At 36.0% G+C, this 17261-nt stretch overlaps 1 protein-coding gene across 5 annotated transcripts in view; it reads left to right on the top strand.

The window, feature by feature from the left end:
* Positions 1-17261, top strand: part of Root (ciliary rootlet coiled-coil, rootletin) — a 533338-nt gene that overhangs the window by 504920 nt on the left and 11157 nt on the right. For all 5 annotated transcript variants that reach the window (XM_081759610.1, XM_081759612.1, XM_081759614.1 and 2 more), the window contains one exon: positions 4729-5370. In XM_081759610.1, the coding sequence (XP_081615736.1) occupies positions 4729-5370 (642 nt within the window). The remainder of the gene's footprint in view (positions 1-4728; positions 5371-17261) is intronic.

Genomic DNA, 17261 nt, shown 5'->3' with positions numbered 1-17261 from the left:
ATTGTGATAAATGTAAAAATTGTTGAGTGCATTCTTCCAGATAATAATACAATTCATTTATAAAGTATTAATATGAAAATAGTAGAAAGATAATGAAAGTCACCCTAAACTTGTTAACACTGAAGTTACCGTCGTGGATGCAGTGAACGATTTCCAGTACCAACTTTGTATGTTTATTTTATTTTATTTTTTTTTTTTTTTTAATAAAGATCCAAACAAGAAAGCAAAACATTGGGGCTTGCCATGCAATAATTTTACAGAAAATTACAGCAGTATACTGTATCTCAGTGATCGCCAATCCGTCGCTTGCGAGCTACTAGTAGCTTGCTTGGACATCTTCGACAGATCGCATTAACCTTCTGGTTGACTAATCCTGATTCCTCCACTTGATAAGTAGTAAACTTTTTTTTTTTTTTTTTTTTAAGTTCGTAGTTCTTTTGGTTGGTAGCTCACAGTAGCATTTATAAACAGTGCGGTAGCTCAGAAACTTCATAAGTTTGGCGATCACTGCTGTATCTCAAAATGAAATTCAGACAGCTTATTGAAATAATGACCAAATAAACTTATTTACCTGTTGAGTCTTGTTAGAAGACAATTGTATTTGCTCATTCGTAGTTGTCAGTGATTATACATCTCGTGCCCAATTGAGTGTATGGAGCTGCTTTAAAAATATTAAGTGGACTTACGACAGAAGTCCCTTCTCTGCATAATATAACGGCACTTTTAACTGGTCGTATTGCACAATGTCAAAACAAATACACACTTTCAAACCCGTACTTTATTAAAACAAATTTTGACGTAGACACTGAAAAGTTTATTCCCTTGGTTTGCTCTTTCCAATAGAAAGGAAGCTATCGATGGGATAGAGGTCTCGGTTAACGTTTTATGTTGAATTACGTCAAGTGAATGAGTACTTAACTCAACTTGAGATGTATAAATATGTTGAGATGGTAAGCACTTAACACATAATATACTATCATAATACGTTGTGAAAAGCAAAAACGCTCTCCGTGACAAAAGGACAAAAGTACAGGCAATCCAGGACCTACATTATAAATACAATTTTCTTGAAATACGATTTTCTTATTGTTGTACGCACTACTATCTTCCAGTGGAGGGAACATGATATCTGTTTAAACCTGATTAACAATGATAAGACAATTCGTTCAACTAATAAATAAAGCGTGGTGCATGTGTTCAAGTTTAATTGAGTAAGCATTATCTGGCGTTCAATTCAATAATATTTATATCATGAGTTAAATGCAATATGTAGAGACGAAACTTTTTCGCTAATGCAATATGTGCGAAACGTTAAAAGAAAAATGCGTATATGTTTCAGGAAACCTCAAACTTTTCGTTTCAGAGCCAGAAATCACGTTTATATCACCGCGAATTTTTGCACAATTCGGCATTACTTGCTATAAATGCGAATTAAAACGAAAAAGTGGAATTCTTGCTAATTATTACTAATAATAGCTAAAAATATTATTTAACTTAAAAGTCGTTGCATTTTACCGAAAATGTGCACGATGCTAAATTAAGTTATCCTAAAATCTGTAAGCTTAGATGTCACTTCCTGGGATTTGACATTGTTTAAGGAAGTTGACATTGTATCATTGTTAAACAGTTTAAAAGTTAACCACAGGTCTTTTGCTGTCAGCTTGTTACGTTCAATATGATTGCCAGTCTCGAGTGTCGAGAGATTCTTTTCCAAGTATAATATGATTGTTACTGACAGGAGAACAAACTTATGAGAAACATTGATAATGTCCTGCTACATGTCATCCTTTAATTAAGGATGATGTTAGAGGAAGTGTTGAAATTTTTGCAGTAATCTCTATATTTCAGTGAATACATTAGCTAGAATGTGCAGCGAATCAAGGTATATCCCCATTTTTGTATCAGATATACCTTACTATCAAAAATATACTGTTTTCAAGTACCATATTTATATATATATATATATATATATATATATATATATAAAACACGTTACAAAAAAAAATGCGACATAGATGCGAAAATTGTGATAATTAATGGTACAAAATATCAAAATTGTTGCGAAATATCAAAATATCAAAAGTTTCGTCTGTAGCAATATGCAAGATTACTTATGTTCATGATTTTGTTCTGTGTAATGTATGTAACAAAGCATTGTAACGTATGTAACAGAAGAAGAAAATTGAGGCTTTCAAAACTGACACTAATTTACCAAACCCATGGTGCTAAATTGAAGACCATACTCTTGTTCATCTGGGAAGAATAATCTGGATTCACTGTATTACATAATTCACAGAAGTTTCCATTACAGATGATGAATCTCCAATATTATGTCCAATTTCTGTAACGTACGTGACCTTCTTCAATGAACATTTCTTAAACTCGCATTTATTAAACATACTAATCTACTAGCATATCTTCAGTTCTATCTTTTCATATGTTTGGAGTTTCATTTGCTCTACTAGCTCCGGAGTTAGACGGATCTAAGTATTGTCCAAATGTAACGTACGTAACGATCGAATACTCCATAAACCAATTATGCTTGAGACTGGTAGTACGAATTTTTGCCAAATCCTGTCCAAACAAAATTATTACTCATATGTGATGCCTCTGAGCAAAAACGACAAAGAACAGTATTATAGTCTACAACTGAATAAAACTGATGTTCATGACATCCAAATTTTTGATTGAAACTGTTAATGATAAAATCGTTTTATAGTTCTGATACAGAATTACTGAAAATGTGTCTTTCGATAGTGAAGTGATTTTACGAATGATTTTTACTTGAGCATTCAAATACCTAGGTGTTTTGATAAGCTTGAAATTGCAGAATCTTGATCCTTCGCATTCCTGACATGCTCGTTTGTTCTCGTTCCAGTGTTTCTTTTGTTATATGAATATGTGTATTTGGTCTTTGGCGTCGAATTGAATGTGCCTGATAATTTCCAGAGTAGACTGTCATTAGAAAAATAATTCTTAAAACGTGAAAAAAAAAAAATTCTAAATATTCATTGGTACTTCATAGCTAACTTAAAAACCATATTTTGTAGCAGCCTTATTCAAGTGAAATGACAGTTTAGGCCATAACGAAAAAGGAATCTAATGTTTTTCTTTCTTTTTTTTTCTTTTTTTCTTTTTCAAAATATTTCACTTCAAATTGTTCGTTAGGTTCTTGACTAGTAAAGAAGAAAGTGAGCTTCTCACAGCCAGACTCTCCGCTTGTTAACATTTTGTTCTCGAAGATGAAATAATTAGTTGCTTAACGTATCTCCGATGTTTTAATTATTTCATATATATTCAAAGCATTAATGTAATTAGATTTTATCTATTGATGAGTAAATTCCAAAGCTAAAATTTGAGGAATCGAATTTAGCATGTCAATTGTATCATTGTATTAAAATTTTAACTTGTTCATTCTTATTTCATGTGTTCCACATTAAAATTTAAATTAAAGTTCAAAGTACGGTTATAATACAGTATTTCTGTTCGTGAAATGCTACAGATATGCTGGTGACACTATTATGAACTATAAAACCGAGTAGTAATTATGGATTGTTCTTCATAAACTAAATCAGGTACATCCAAAAATTAAATTCACAATAAAATTTGAAAAAAGATAATAGTTTGGATTGTATGAATTTGACGTTTGGCCGAAGATATAATAAATTCATTTGTAATTATACAGAAAACTAACTGACATCGTATTTATTGAATATACTGAAAACCGCTTACTCATAGAAAATTGAGATAACTTAGGATTAAATTTGTTTCTGCGAGTGTACAGATTTGGTTCATCCGGGGAAGAAAGGAAAGAATCAATTGGAAACTAGAGTATATTCGAATTTGGTGAGATATATATATATATATATATATATATATATATATATATATATATATATATGTGTGTGTGTGTGTGTGTGTGTGTGTGTGTGTGTGTGTGTGTGTGTGTGTGTGTGTGTGTGTGTGTGTGTGTGTGTGTGTGTGTGTGTGTGTGTGTGTGTGTGTGTGTGTGTGTGTGTGTGTGTGTGTGTGTGTGTGTGTGTGTGTGTGTGTGTGTGTGTGTGTGTGTGTGTGTGTGTGTGTGTGTGTGTGTGTGTGTGTGTGTGTGTGTGTGTGTGTGTGTGTGTGTGTGTGTGTGTGTGTGTGTGTGTGTGTACTAGGAATATACTGAATAGCGCTATAGATATATTGTGATATGAATAAGTGTAATTCAAAATGCACTTTCATATCAATTGTAAGGAAGGTATGTTTACCAAACTTTGCAGTTGATGTTTTGTATACTATAAAATACAACCGTAAATTGTCATAAGGTCTATTGTCTTTAAACGAAGGATTTAAATTTAAAAATTAGATAAACTTCATGATGTTTTAAGTTATAGATTTCAGTGTTATTGTCTTGTTGAATCCATGAAAACTTACATAAGACATTTTACATTGTTATTTTTTGACTATTGTTATTTTTGGAAACACTAGTTACTGAACATACTATAGACGTAACAATAAATAATGAAGAAATATCCAATGCATCATATGCAGAAGTTGATTTTCATTAAATCAGCAAAATAAGAAAGGTGTTTAAGAACTGTCAAAATCACTGTTTTGAAATGTTGATTTTCATATTTTCCTATGTAACATGTTTCTCTCTAAAACATTCTTTTATATTTTGCGAAATTCATTTTATAAATTGTGTTTTATTTTATTTTAATTTTGTTTTCTTATTATTCATAGCTTCAGAAATCTTTGATGAATGCAGAAAATGAGCGTCGTGTTTTGACGGAGCGAATGGATACATTACAACAGACAATTGCTGAGTTGCGTCGTTCTAACCAGCAGCTATCCGAGCAGAATCAGCGCTTACAAACTGAGCTGGCAAACAATGAAGTGCAGCGATCAGGTTTAGAAGCACAATTGCGACTGGCGTCGTGGCCAGAAGGCAGTGCCACGAAACCTGACGAAGAGTTAATGCGACAATTACAGACATCGCAAAAAGAAAGAATTGAACTGAAAGCCAAAGTTGATAATTTGTTGGATAAAGTACGACAACTGGAAATGGAGAAAAGGAATCTAGAAAGATCTTACGGGAAAGCAGGAAGAAGTAAAAGCTATGAAAGACCAGAAAAATTGTTGACAGGAATCACAGATAGCTCTGTTGCCATTCTTGAAGAAGAAAACCGAGAGTTAAGGTTGAAAAACAGAAAACTAGAGTCTCAGTTAACAGAAAAAGAAACTGAATTGCTACGACGTTATCCAGATAGACCGGATAGGACTGCAGAAATAGAGAGATTGCGAGCTGCCCAGTTACAAGCAGAAAGGTTATTGGAGGCTAGAGAACAGTCGCATAGGCAACAAGTACTTAGGTTGGAAAACCAGGTAGGTACCAGGTAATATTGTTGAAATCATTACATAATAAACTACCATGAATGTAGCGAAAGTGAATTTGGATTAGTATTATCCATTGCTGTCGATGATGAGCATTGCGTGCGTAACAGTTATCAAATTTAATGCCAAATGACTTACGTGTATTGATAGAAAAGTCGTTTTCATGTTGTATTAGTAAGGTCTCGAACGTAGTATTCCATTCGTTAAACGTTTATTTATAACTAATTGTATATTATCTATAATTTTGTACTAGAAAATAAGTCGAATAGAATGTGAGGAACATTTATTCAAATTAGCTTCAATTTTGCTTACCTTCATGTTCCTTTCAACTTCCAGACAATTACTTTTCTTTAAAGATTTCGAGTAACATACCAAGGTTATTCATCTTCATGAGTAGAACAAGAATGCTTATATTCCCTAATATTGACGAAATAAGTTGTTGTTTCAACTTCAAGTGGATTTAGTTTGATCTTCTATATATACAGTTAGTTCGTATATATATAGTATGGCTCTAAATTCGTTGTACAAAAGCAGAGGGGTGATTCCTGAGAGCAAAACAAGAAAAAAATTTCTAATAAATATAGGGCGAAAATCTCATCATTTACGTGTTATAAGCTGCCGAAAGCGTGGGAAAACAAACTTTAGAGTTAAATATTGCACAAACTACTGAGCGTAGACGTGATGCAGCATGATATTATCAAAGGATCCTAACCTGCTCTATCCAAATTTCCAGTTTTCAGATGTGTGCAATGGCGGCGCAAGGGATTCCCCAAAAGACGTTACGGATTCCTAGACATTTTATGACGTAAATTGAGTTGACAAGAGCACTGGCGCAAATTCCGGGGGACATGTCCCCCCCCCCCAATAATCTGACGTGAAAAGTGCTTTTTGAGATAAGTGTGATGATTTGTGTCCGACTACCACAAAGGAATGTAAGATGAAATTGATTTCTCTTAGCTTTTCCATTTCTGTAGTATTTCAAACTGAACTACGTGCTGTAGTGCGTTTAGTAGTCTCATCAATACGTATTAATTCCACTTCCGCTACTTGGGCACAAATTGCAATAAATGCCAGAGGAGGATATGCTCCTCTCCTCATGCTGGAAAGTTGTCTCAGCTATAGGTACGGGCACAAATTCCGAGGAAATGGGGGGACATGTCCCCCCAACATTAGAACTGGAAGTTTTCCCAATAATCCAATTTGAAAAGTGCTTTTTGCAGATGAGTGTGATGATTTGTGTCCATCTGCACAAAGGAAAGTGAGATGAAATTGGTTTCTCTTGGCTTTTGCATTTTTAATGAAAATGAAGGTGTACGACTGTGCGTGACGCAACTTGATGTGAAATCTTATCTCCTCCTCTCTCTAGGCCCTAGCACACGAAGAGTATATAGACTACACAATGTCATTAGAACCCATCTTTTCAGTAAATGCGCATTTCATCAGCCTAGGCATCTACTCATGCTTCGTAAGCTAACTAAATCTATGGCGTATGGAACAGGGAGGTTCAATGCCGCGTTAACAAAAGCTCTCCACTGACTTCTATCCTTAGCCAACTGGATCCAGTTTCTACTTTGTATTCCTATTTCTGTGAGATCCACCTTAAAAAATATTGTCCTCCCATCTGCGCCTTGGTCTTCCTAATGGTCATTTTCCGATCGGTCTTCCAGTCAAGACTTCGAAAGCGTTTCTACTTTCTTCCATCCTAGCTACATGACCTGCCCACCTAAGCCTCCTAGACTTGATGATCCTAACAATGTATGGTAATCCGTATAAATTAAGTAGTTTCTCGTTGTGAAATTTCCGCCATTCCCCATTCCCGTTCCTCTTGGATACGAATATTCGTCTCAGGATCTTGTTCTCAAATACTTTCCTCAGAGTAAGCGACCATGTTTCGAAACCATACAGAACAACAGGCATGATTATCGTTTTATATATTTTAAGCTTCAAATTCCTCGACAGAATTCGCGACGACAAGAGATTTTGAACTGAATAATAACATGAATTCCCTGTTTTTAGTCGATACTTAATTTCTTCGTGAATGTGATTTTCGTTTTTAATATTGATCCTAGATATTTGAAAGTATTCACTTTATCAAAAGTATTATTTAATATTTTAACGCATTCATAATTTGCCGTATTACGGTCCCGACGCACTTCCATGTATTTAGTTTTCTCTGCATTTACTTCTAAACCCATGTCCTCGCAAGCGTTTAATAACACCTTTGTATTTCTTTCTATTGTTTTCCTATCATCCCCTATTAAATTTACATCATCAGCGTACGCCATAACCTGGTTAACACCGTTCAATTCTAGGCCCTGGTTGCGATCTTTGATTTTCCTTATAGCGTATTCCAGAACAAAGTTGAATAATAATGGTGACAACGCATCTCCTTGTTTCAGGTTATTCTCAACGTGAAAGCTTGTGGACAAAAATTTTCCTACCCGGACTTTACTTTGGGATTCATTTAAACATGCCTTAATTAATTTAATTAGCTTTTTCGGTATTCCAAATTCTGTAAGAACGTTGTACAATGTTTCTCTCGTAACAGAGTCGTAAGCCTTTCTAAAATCAATAAATGGTTGATGTACCGGGCTACTGTATTCCCACTTCTTTTCGAGTATTTGGCGAATGGTAAATATTTGGTCGATAGTTGATCGATTTCGTTTACATCCGCGCTGATAATCCCCAATAATTTCATCTGCGTATGGGGTCAATCTTGCTAATAGAATGTTTGAAGGAATTTTATAAAATGTTGACAGAAGAGAGATGCCTCGATAATTATTATTGTCAGTTTTGTCGCCTTTCTCGTGGATTGGAACAATGATTGACTCTTTCCACTCTTGTAGCAATTCTTCCTTGTTCCAGATAAGGAGGATGAGTTTGTGTATCTTGTTCCACAATTTTTCGCCTCCAGCTAAAATTAACTCAGCCGGAATTTCGTCTACACACGAAGATTTGTGTTTCTTTAATTTCATTATGTCGATTTCTACGTCTATTCGGTTGGGTTCTGGAATATACGGTTCTTTGGTGTGTATCTCCCTTTCTCCACGCACATTAGTTTTTGGCTGCATGTTAAGCAAATCGTCAAAGGAATCTTTCCATCTATTTAAAATGCTATCTGTATCAGTGAGAGCTGTTCCGTCAGCTTTCTTTAATATAAGCACGAAGTTTTAGCCTTCCTTAAATTCGTTGATCCCCTTATGTTGTCCCGAATGTTTTTATTTTTACTATTATCTTCAAGTTCCTTAATTTTAGCTTTCAAAAAATCGCGTTTCTTTGTTCTAAAAGTTTTGGAAGTTTCCCGCCTGATGTCTACGAAATTTTGTGTAGTTATTTCATTCGGATTTTGTAGCCAATGTAATTTGACTTGTTTTCTCTTCTCTGCTAGTTTAATGCATTCCTGGTCGAACCATGGTTTGTTCCTACGTATTTCCGCGTGTCCCAATTTTTCTTTTGAGAGAGGATGCTTTGTAAGCAAAGAAAAGAATTCAATTACTGGAATAGTTTTCTCCATAATCTTAAGGTTACATCTGTTAACTAAAGAGTATATGACATGCGTCAGATTTCTGTAACGATTCCTGTAATTTTATTGAGATTATCATCATTTTGCTCAAATAAGAGTATTGTTGCGTCATACATAATTGATATTCTTTCTTCATAGTTTTGGGGAAGTCGTTATTTATATTATTATATTATTATAAAACAATTTTAACGTGGATCTTTGTAGATGCCTAATTAGAAACATACTAATTATAAATATGCATGTATTAAGATTTTAGAATGTGTTCACAGCAGTGATTTGTAATACTAATATGTACTACAAGTGTACATATCAGTATTCTACATCTACATCGCCTAATATATAATATTTTCTACAACAGGTTCACTTCAGAAATCTGAGTTTCATCTCCTTTCCCTAGAATAAGCCTCAAATTTACCCATCTCCCAATGTTGAAGACAAACAATGGCGTATTTAGGATTTTGTTTCGAGGGGCTATGCCCAACACAAAGAAGGAAGTGGGCAATTGCCCACCTGAGTTTGAGAAGTAAATATATTTTAATTTATGCATAAATTGTTATAATGGCTAGAATTTCAGACCGATAAATCCTATATGATATGATACAAAAATTTAGGAGTGAATCTAACCCTTTATTCTATTCATACAAGAAAAAGGAAGCACCCTCTTGGCCTACCTAATTTCCCGAGCTAATTATTCCCCCGTTTTGATTTTCTTTAATTCAAACATTTCCTTCTTTTAAAAATAACTAAACGATATAATTTTACCGTTGTTATAATAACTGAAGTCCCGTCATGTTAATATCCGCGGAAGTTGGTATGGAACACAAGTTTCGCTTATCAACTCCTCTTAGTTTTGGTGTTACTGATGACGGCCGACTTAAATCACAACTGACAACTGATAAATCACATTCATCATTCATCATATTCATCATTTTAAAATAAGTAACAAATATATATATATATATATATATATATATATATATATAAAATATGAGAACAGTCTTACCCGTCCACTCCAATGTTAAAGACAGATTTGCGCCGATGGACAAGAGTACGTAAGAGACGTCTCACTACCTGGAAATAATACCACATGGCAGGTCAATACACATACACGCAGATAAAAGATGGCGGATAAGATAATCACTGTGCATGGTTGCATACCTCCTTAAAGTTTACTAGTAAAGACGTTGTGCAAGATTTCACTGGAAACGTCACGTCGTCACAATGTAAAAATACGCATAACACAAGCCGATAGGTAACAGAAAATGAAGAAATTGAAATTACTAATCTGCTCATATTAATGACATTCGAATTCTTTTCATGACGATCTGTTATTGATTGAGAAAAAGAAAGTACTTTAGTCTCATTTGTGTGATGTACTGATCGAAATGAATGTACTCAAACAGTTATGTGTATTATTATTATTATTATTATTATTATTATTATTATTATTATTAGTAGTAGTAGTAGTAGTAGTAGTAGTAGTAGTAGTAGTAGTAGTAGTAGTAGTAGTAGTAGTAGTAGTAGTAGTAGTAGTAGTAGTAGTAGTAGTAGTAGTAGTAGTAGTAGTAGTAGTAGTAGTAGTAGTAGTAGTAGTAGTAGTAGTAGTAGTAGTAGTAGTAGTAGTAGTAGTAGTAGTAGTAGTAGTAGTAGTAGTAGTAGTAGTAGTAGTAGTAGTAGTAGTAGTAGTAGTAGTAGTAGTAGTAGTAGTAGTAGTAGTAGTAGTAGTAGTAGTAGTAGTAGTAGTAGTAGTAGTAGTAGTAGTAGTAGTAGTAGTAGTAGTAGTAGTAGTAGTAGTAGTAGTAGTAGTAGTAGTAGTACGCGTTCTTTGTTTGCCTCTTAATAATAGTTCTTGTTCAATTCCTGTAGTATTAAAGATAGACACGTGCTCAAAAGTGTTGCGATATCATTAATATGAGCAGATTAGCAATCGGAATGTCTTTACTTTCTGTTACCTATCGGCTTGTACTGTACGTATTTTTACATTTTAGCGACATGACGTTTCCAGTAAAATCTTGCACAACGTCTTTACTAGTACTTTTTGGGGAGGTATGCAACCACGCACAGTTATCATTATCTTATTCGCCATCTTTTATCTACGTGTATGTGTATTGACCTGCCACGTGGTATTATTTCCAGGTAGTGAGACGTCTTTTACATACTCTTGTCAACTCTGTTTACATCATATAATGTCCGGGAATCCCTAACGTCCTTTGAGGAATCCCTTGTGCCGCCATTGCACAAGTCTGGAAACTGGAAATTTGGATAGAGCAGGTTAGGATCCTTTGATAATATCATGCCGCATCACGTCTACGCTCAGTAGTTTGTGCAATATTTTACTCTAAAGTTTGTTTTCCCACGCTTTCGGCAGCTTAAAACACGTAAACGACACGATGTTCACCCTATGTTTATTAGAACTCTTTTGTTTGTTTTACTCTGAGGAATCACCCCTCTGCTTTTGTACAACGAATTTAGCGCCATACACTATCTCTCTCTCTCTCTCTCTCTCTCTCTCTATATATATATATATATATATATATATATATATACCGGGTGAGGCATTTAAAACTGTTTTTTTGAATATCTGGAAAACTAAAAATCGAATTTTAAAAAAGTTGTAATAAAAGTTGTTCGTCTCGAAGGGGGACATCCAATGATACCACACTCGACCCCCTGCCCCCACCCCCTGGGGGCGGGAGGGGGGGCAACTTTGAAATCTTAAATAGGAACCCCCATTTTTTATTCCATATTCTGATTCCCCGTGAAGAAATACGTAACTTTTGTATTGAACATTTTTTTCGTTGCGTGATAGATGGCGCTGTAATCGAGAAAAATCAAAATGGCTCACAAACATTTGAAAAATGAGGCATTTAAAACTTTTTTTTTTTTGAATATCTGGAATACCTTATCAAATTTTCAGTTATAGACGGTGATAACACAATATTCTTTCTTGAAGGAGAAATGAATGTAAATCCCGTGAAATTTAATTGTTTATCACTATTATCTTGCTTGCTGATGCAAAGCATAGCATTGGGACAAAAGACAATTTGAACCGAAAATGGCAACTAGTCATTCAATGGTTATAGAAAGGAGCCGTTTTGGAATTAAAAAATCCTTTCCTTATCAGTGCGCCATGTTGTTGTGGACAATATCACTTATGAACAAAAACCTACTTTCCAAATTACTTTTTTTTAAATGTTTTAGACAGTTTTGGCAAGAAACCAATTCATAAACAGAAAGATACGACCTGAAAGATTTCAAAGCTACTGATATCTCAATTTAAAAAAGAAAAAATGGACAAGATCCGTTTTGAAAATACTCGACAATTAAAACTACTTTTAGCGTTACCCAGGAACAACGACGTGGACGTAGTAGTAATTTGTTCCCTTCGGGGTGCTTTTTTAATGTGAGTCCCCTTGCCTCTCACCATCGGGGTGCTTGTTTTAGGTGAGTCCCCTTGCCTCTCACCATCGGAAGCTCAATATTTTACCGAAGCAAATGTCCAGAATGGTGTCCGTTTTCTGCAATACACATTACAACTCTGTTTCTGAAGGACAATTCTACTGCTCTAAGTGTCTCTTCGCTAATGTTTGCACATGCATTGATTATGCGCTGCCGCATATTTTCTGGGGTTGTTGGTTCTTCCGTGTAACATTTTGCTTTTAGCGTTCCCCACAGGAAAAAGTCGGAAGAAGTTAAATCAGGGGATCGTGCAGGCCAATTTTGAGGACCACCTCGTCCAACCCATCGATCAATATATTTTCTATTCAAAACCTCACGAGATATCCGTGAATAATGCGCTGGACATCCGTCTTGTTGAAACCAAATATTCATTCTTGTTTGAAGTGGGACATCTTCCAGTAGTGTTGGCAAAATATTATCTAAAAAATCGGCATACATTTGACCATTCAAATTCCCGTCTATGAAGTATGGGCCAATTATTCGAGTACCTAAAACACCGCACCAAACGTTCACACTCCATGGACGTTGACGCTCGGCTTGCCTTAACCAATGAGGATTATCTACTGACCAATAATGCATATTATGCCGATTCACTTGACCAGTATTCGTGAAAGTTGCCTCATCAGAGAAAAGTATCTGTGAAATAAAATCATCATTAACTGCTAATTGCTGTTGTATCCAATTGCAAAAGTTCAAGCGGTGTTGAAAGTCGTCCCCATGTAGTTCCTGATGCAACGAAACGTGATATGGATGGAATCTGTGTTCATGCAGTATGCGCAGAACACTTCTTTGCGACATTCCTGAACTTCGTGCGATTTGTCGAGAACTGATGTGAGGATTTGCAGCAACTGCAGCTAAAACATTCACTGCGGCATTTTCGTTCTTCACAGGCCGTGATCGGACTCGTTGTCTTGATTGAATACTTCCAGTTTCAATAAATAATTGAATAATACTGCGAAAAGTCGTTGCAGAAGGAACATTCCTATCAGGGAACAGGTTAGCATACCTTAAACGTGCTTCTTCTACTGTCTATTTGACTCAAAGTACTCCTTAACTTCGTCACCTAATGTTACTGATATCTTCAATTGATCCATAATAAGAATTTTTCTGTAACTAATGAACAACTATTTTCATCATTATTGATCACAGACTCCAACTACATAGCAACGTCCAACTTCATCATACGATACGGACTATTGTCTTGTTGCCCATATTCTTTTCTTTCAGTTAACATCCCATTAAAAGTGAAATCCACAATCGAACTCCACTCAATAGAATTACATCAAGAAACTAATCCTTGAAACTACATGTTATTCTCACCAATACAAACAACGACATAACCCTGAATGACATGTGAACGTACTTTGTGAGTACGTTATGTAACATTGTCTTTCTTGGCGCTGTCTAATAGATGGCGGTCTAATAGACAACAATCAAAATGAGTAAACACCGCTGACAAGTGATAAGAAAATGTTCGAAATTGTGACTATTTTTTGCGATATATTTTGCATTATTCAAACTACCGTCTACGAAGCAAGAACTGCTATCACGCGTAGCAGTCCATGGTTAGATTTCCTGTAGGTGTAACACTTGCAATTAGGGAGGGCACGAGCGAGTTCGAGCAAGTTTTCTTTGAAACTCGACTCGACTCGAAAAACTTCCTCCAACTCTACTCGAAATTCTACTCGAATTCGGGTTAAGTTTCGAGTCGAGTCGAGCCAATTCGAGCTAAATCCTGTGTGTAGTTCCAAATACTCTTTTCAAATATCCTACGTAGATAATATAATTATCAATGATATTACTAGAAATATACTACCACTACTACAACTTATTATTATTATTATTATTATTATTATTATTATTATTATTATTATTATTATTATTATTATTATTATTATTATTATTATTATTATTATTATTATTACTATACGAAAGATAGGCGGTTTGTATCTGAATACTAAAAACTAGTTGACTGTCTATCTGCGTAGTCGACAAGTCTTTAGGAGGCAAGGACATCGGTCATGAGGTTCTGGGTTTGAGTTCCGGAGGAGCAAGCCAAAAATTGATACAAGTTACAGGGCGTCGGTCAAACATGTACAAAACTGCTTGGTCCGGGTTTAGGGTTGTCATCGGCTCAAGCGGTCGGCTCACAGCTTATTCACTATCAAGCCAAACAGAAAAGTGAGCCAACAGCTCACCCAAGCGAGCCGGCTCAGCCATAGGCTCAGTTAAGCTGAGTCGAACCGAGTCGATGGGCTGCTTTTAATGGAGCTGGCTCGAGCCGATGGCTCACATGAGTCGAGTTGGTGGCTGATCCGAATGGAACCGGCTCGAGCCATCGGTTCAATTGTGCCGAGTCGCTGGCTCGTCCCAACCAAGCCGGCTCAATTGAACCGAGCCGATGGCTTTCCATTCCAACCGAGCCGGCTTGAGCTATTAGCTCAGTTCTAGCCGAGCCTATTGACATCACTGCGCAGATTGGGCTTCTTCTGGGGCTCAAAAAGTCGACCGTGCAGGTCTAAGCCTAGACGGTAAGAACTACAGTATATACTTATATTGGTGCTCACGAAATTTGAAGCTATCTCGTTATAAAAATCTATTGTTGTCTTGTTTTCGAGACGAGATGACATATACTAAACGTACCCCCACCAGATGTACCTCTGTCATGAGAAATATTAAAAGTATTCGACATTACTGCTTACATTTCTCATGGCTTTCGCTTTCCAGTCTAAACAGGCCATAATTTAAAAACGAGTTAAAAAGAGCTGAATGTGCGAGCCATTTATCAAACTCGACTCGACTCGAAACTCGAGCTCAAAACAGTGACTCGGCTTGGAACTCGACTCCAGAAAATTACCTTTGACTCGACTCGAATTCAACTCGAGTCGAGTTTAAGCTCGACTCGCGCCTATCCCTACTTGCAATGTGTAGTCTATTGCAGAAAAGGGAAACCATTTCGAACGTTTGTTCGTTTGTTCAGTAAACAATGAAGATGTGTGAGAGGCAAAGAGACAACCCCAAAACAAACACCCGAATGGTAGGATGCAAGAGGCTCAACTAAAACAAACACCTCGATGATGAGACTCAAGGGGACTTACCTGAAACAAGCACCTCCTTAGTGAGAGGCAAGGGGACTCACATTGAATCAGCAAACCCAAGGCAACAGGCTAATAGATACTACGTCCACGTAGTCCAATTGAAGTAAATTTCACCTACATCGGTAACAGAAATTACGCCAAAAATTTGGGCAAAGTAATGAATTATGTTCTGGAGAATCAAGTATTTTGCTTAAAACATTACAGTTTCTTATTAAAGATTTTAGAATAACCACCTTTCAGAATAACTGAGATAGCGTTACGGTAGTCAACTATGGTGTCATTTGATAGCATTTACAAAGATATCAAAACTATCTACTTTAATTTTCTTAATCTGATGCGTATTTCTTGGATATTTTTCAATTGTTCGTAACAAATTTTCGTCGATTACAGCGCCACCTATCACGAAACGAAAAAAATGTTCAATACAAAAGTTACGTATTTGTTCCCAGAGAATCCAAACCTTTTTTTAAAAAAATTGAGGTTCTCGTATAATATTTCAAAGTTGACCCCCTCCCGCCCCCGGGAGGTTGGGCAGGGGCTCGAGTGTGGTATCATTGGATGTCCCCCTTTGAGGCGAACAACTTTTATTACAACTTCTTTAAAATCCGATTTGTAGTTTTCCAGATATTCAAAAAAACAGTTTTAAATGTCTCATTTTTCAAATGTTTGTGAGCCATTTTTATTTTTGTCGATTACAGCGCCATCTATCACGCAACGAAAAAAATGTTCAATACAAAAGTTACGTATTTTTTCACTAGGAATCAGAATATGGAATAAAAAATGGGGGTTCCTATTTAAGATTTCAAAGTTGCCCCCCTCCCGCCCCCGGGCGGTGTGGGCAGGGGGTCGAGTGTGGTATCATTGGATGTCCCCTTCGAGACGAACAACTTTTATTACAACTTTTTTAAAATCCGAATTGTAGTTTTCCAGATATTCAAAAAAACAGTTTTAAATGCCTCATTTTTCAAATGTTTGTGAGCCATTTTGATTTTTGTCGATTACAGCGCCATCTATCACGCAACGAAAAAAATGTTCAATACAAAAGTTACGTATTTTTTCACTAGGAATCAGAATATGGAATAAAAAATGGGGGTTCCTATTTAAGATTTCAAAGTTGCCCCCCTCCCGCCCCCGGGGGGTGGGGGCAGGGGGTCAAGTGTGGTATCATTGGATGTCCCCCTTCGAGACGAACAACTTTTATTACAACTTTTTTAAAATCCGATTTGTAGTTTTCCAGATATTCAAAAAAACAGTTTTAAATGCCTCATTTTTCAAATGTTTGTGAGCAGTGGCGTATTTACGATTTTGTTTCGGGAGGGGCTTTGCTAACTTTCGGGGGGGGGGGCTTTGCCTGGAAATGTGAAAATTCTGCAAGATATTTCATTTACTTTACTATACTAAGTAAGATTTCGGGGGGGGCTTAAGCCCGGAAGCCTCCCCCCTAAATACGCCACTGTTTGTGAGCCATTTTGATTTTTGTCGATTACAGCGCCATCTATCACGCAACGAAAAAAATGTTCAATACAAAAGTTACGTATTTCTTCACGGACAATCAGAATATGGAATAAAAAATGGGGGTTTCTATTTAAGATTTCAAAGTTGCCCCCCCTCCCGCCCCCAGGGGGTGAGGGTAGGGGGTCGAGTGTGGTATAATTGGATGTCCCCCTTCGAGACGAACAACTTTTATTACAACTTTTTTAAAATCCGATTTGTAGTTTTCCAGATATTCAAAAAAACAGTTTTAAATGCCTCATTTTTCAAATGTTTGTGAGCCATTTTGATTTTTGTCGATTACAGCGCCA

The sequence above is a fragment of the Thermobia domestica genome, chromosome 5, assembly GCF_964235325.1.
Source record: "Thermobia domestica chromosome 5, izTheDome1.hap1.1, whole genome shotgun sequence".
Taxonomy (NCBI): Eukaryota; Metazoa; Arthropoda; class Insecta; order Zygentoma; family Lepismatidae; genus Thermobia; species Thermobia domestica.
Note: the sequence above shows the minus strand (reverse complement) of the source record. Positions and strands in the feature narration are given on the sequence as shown.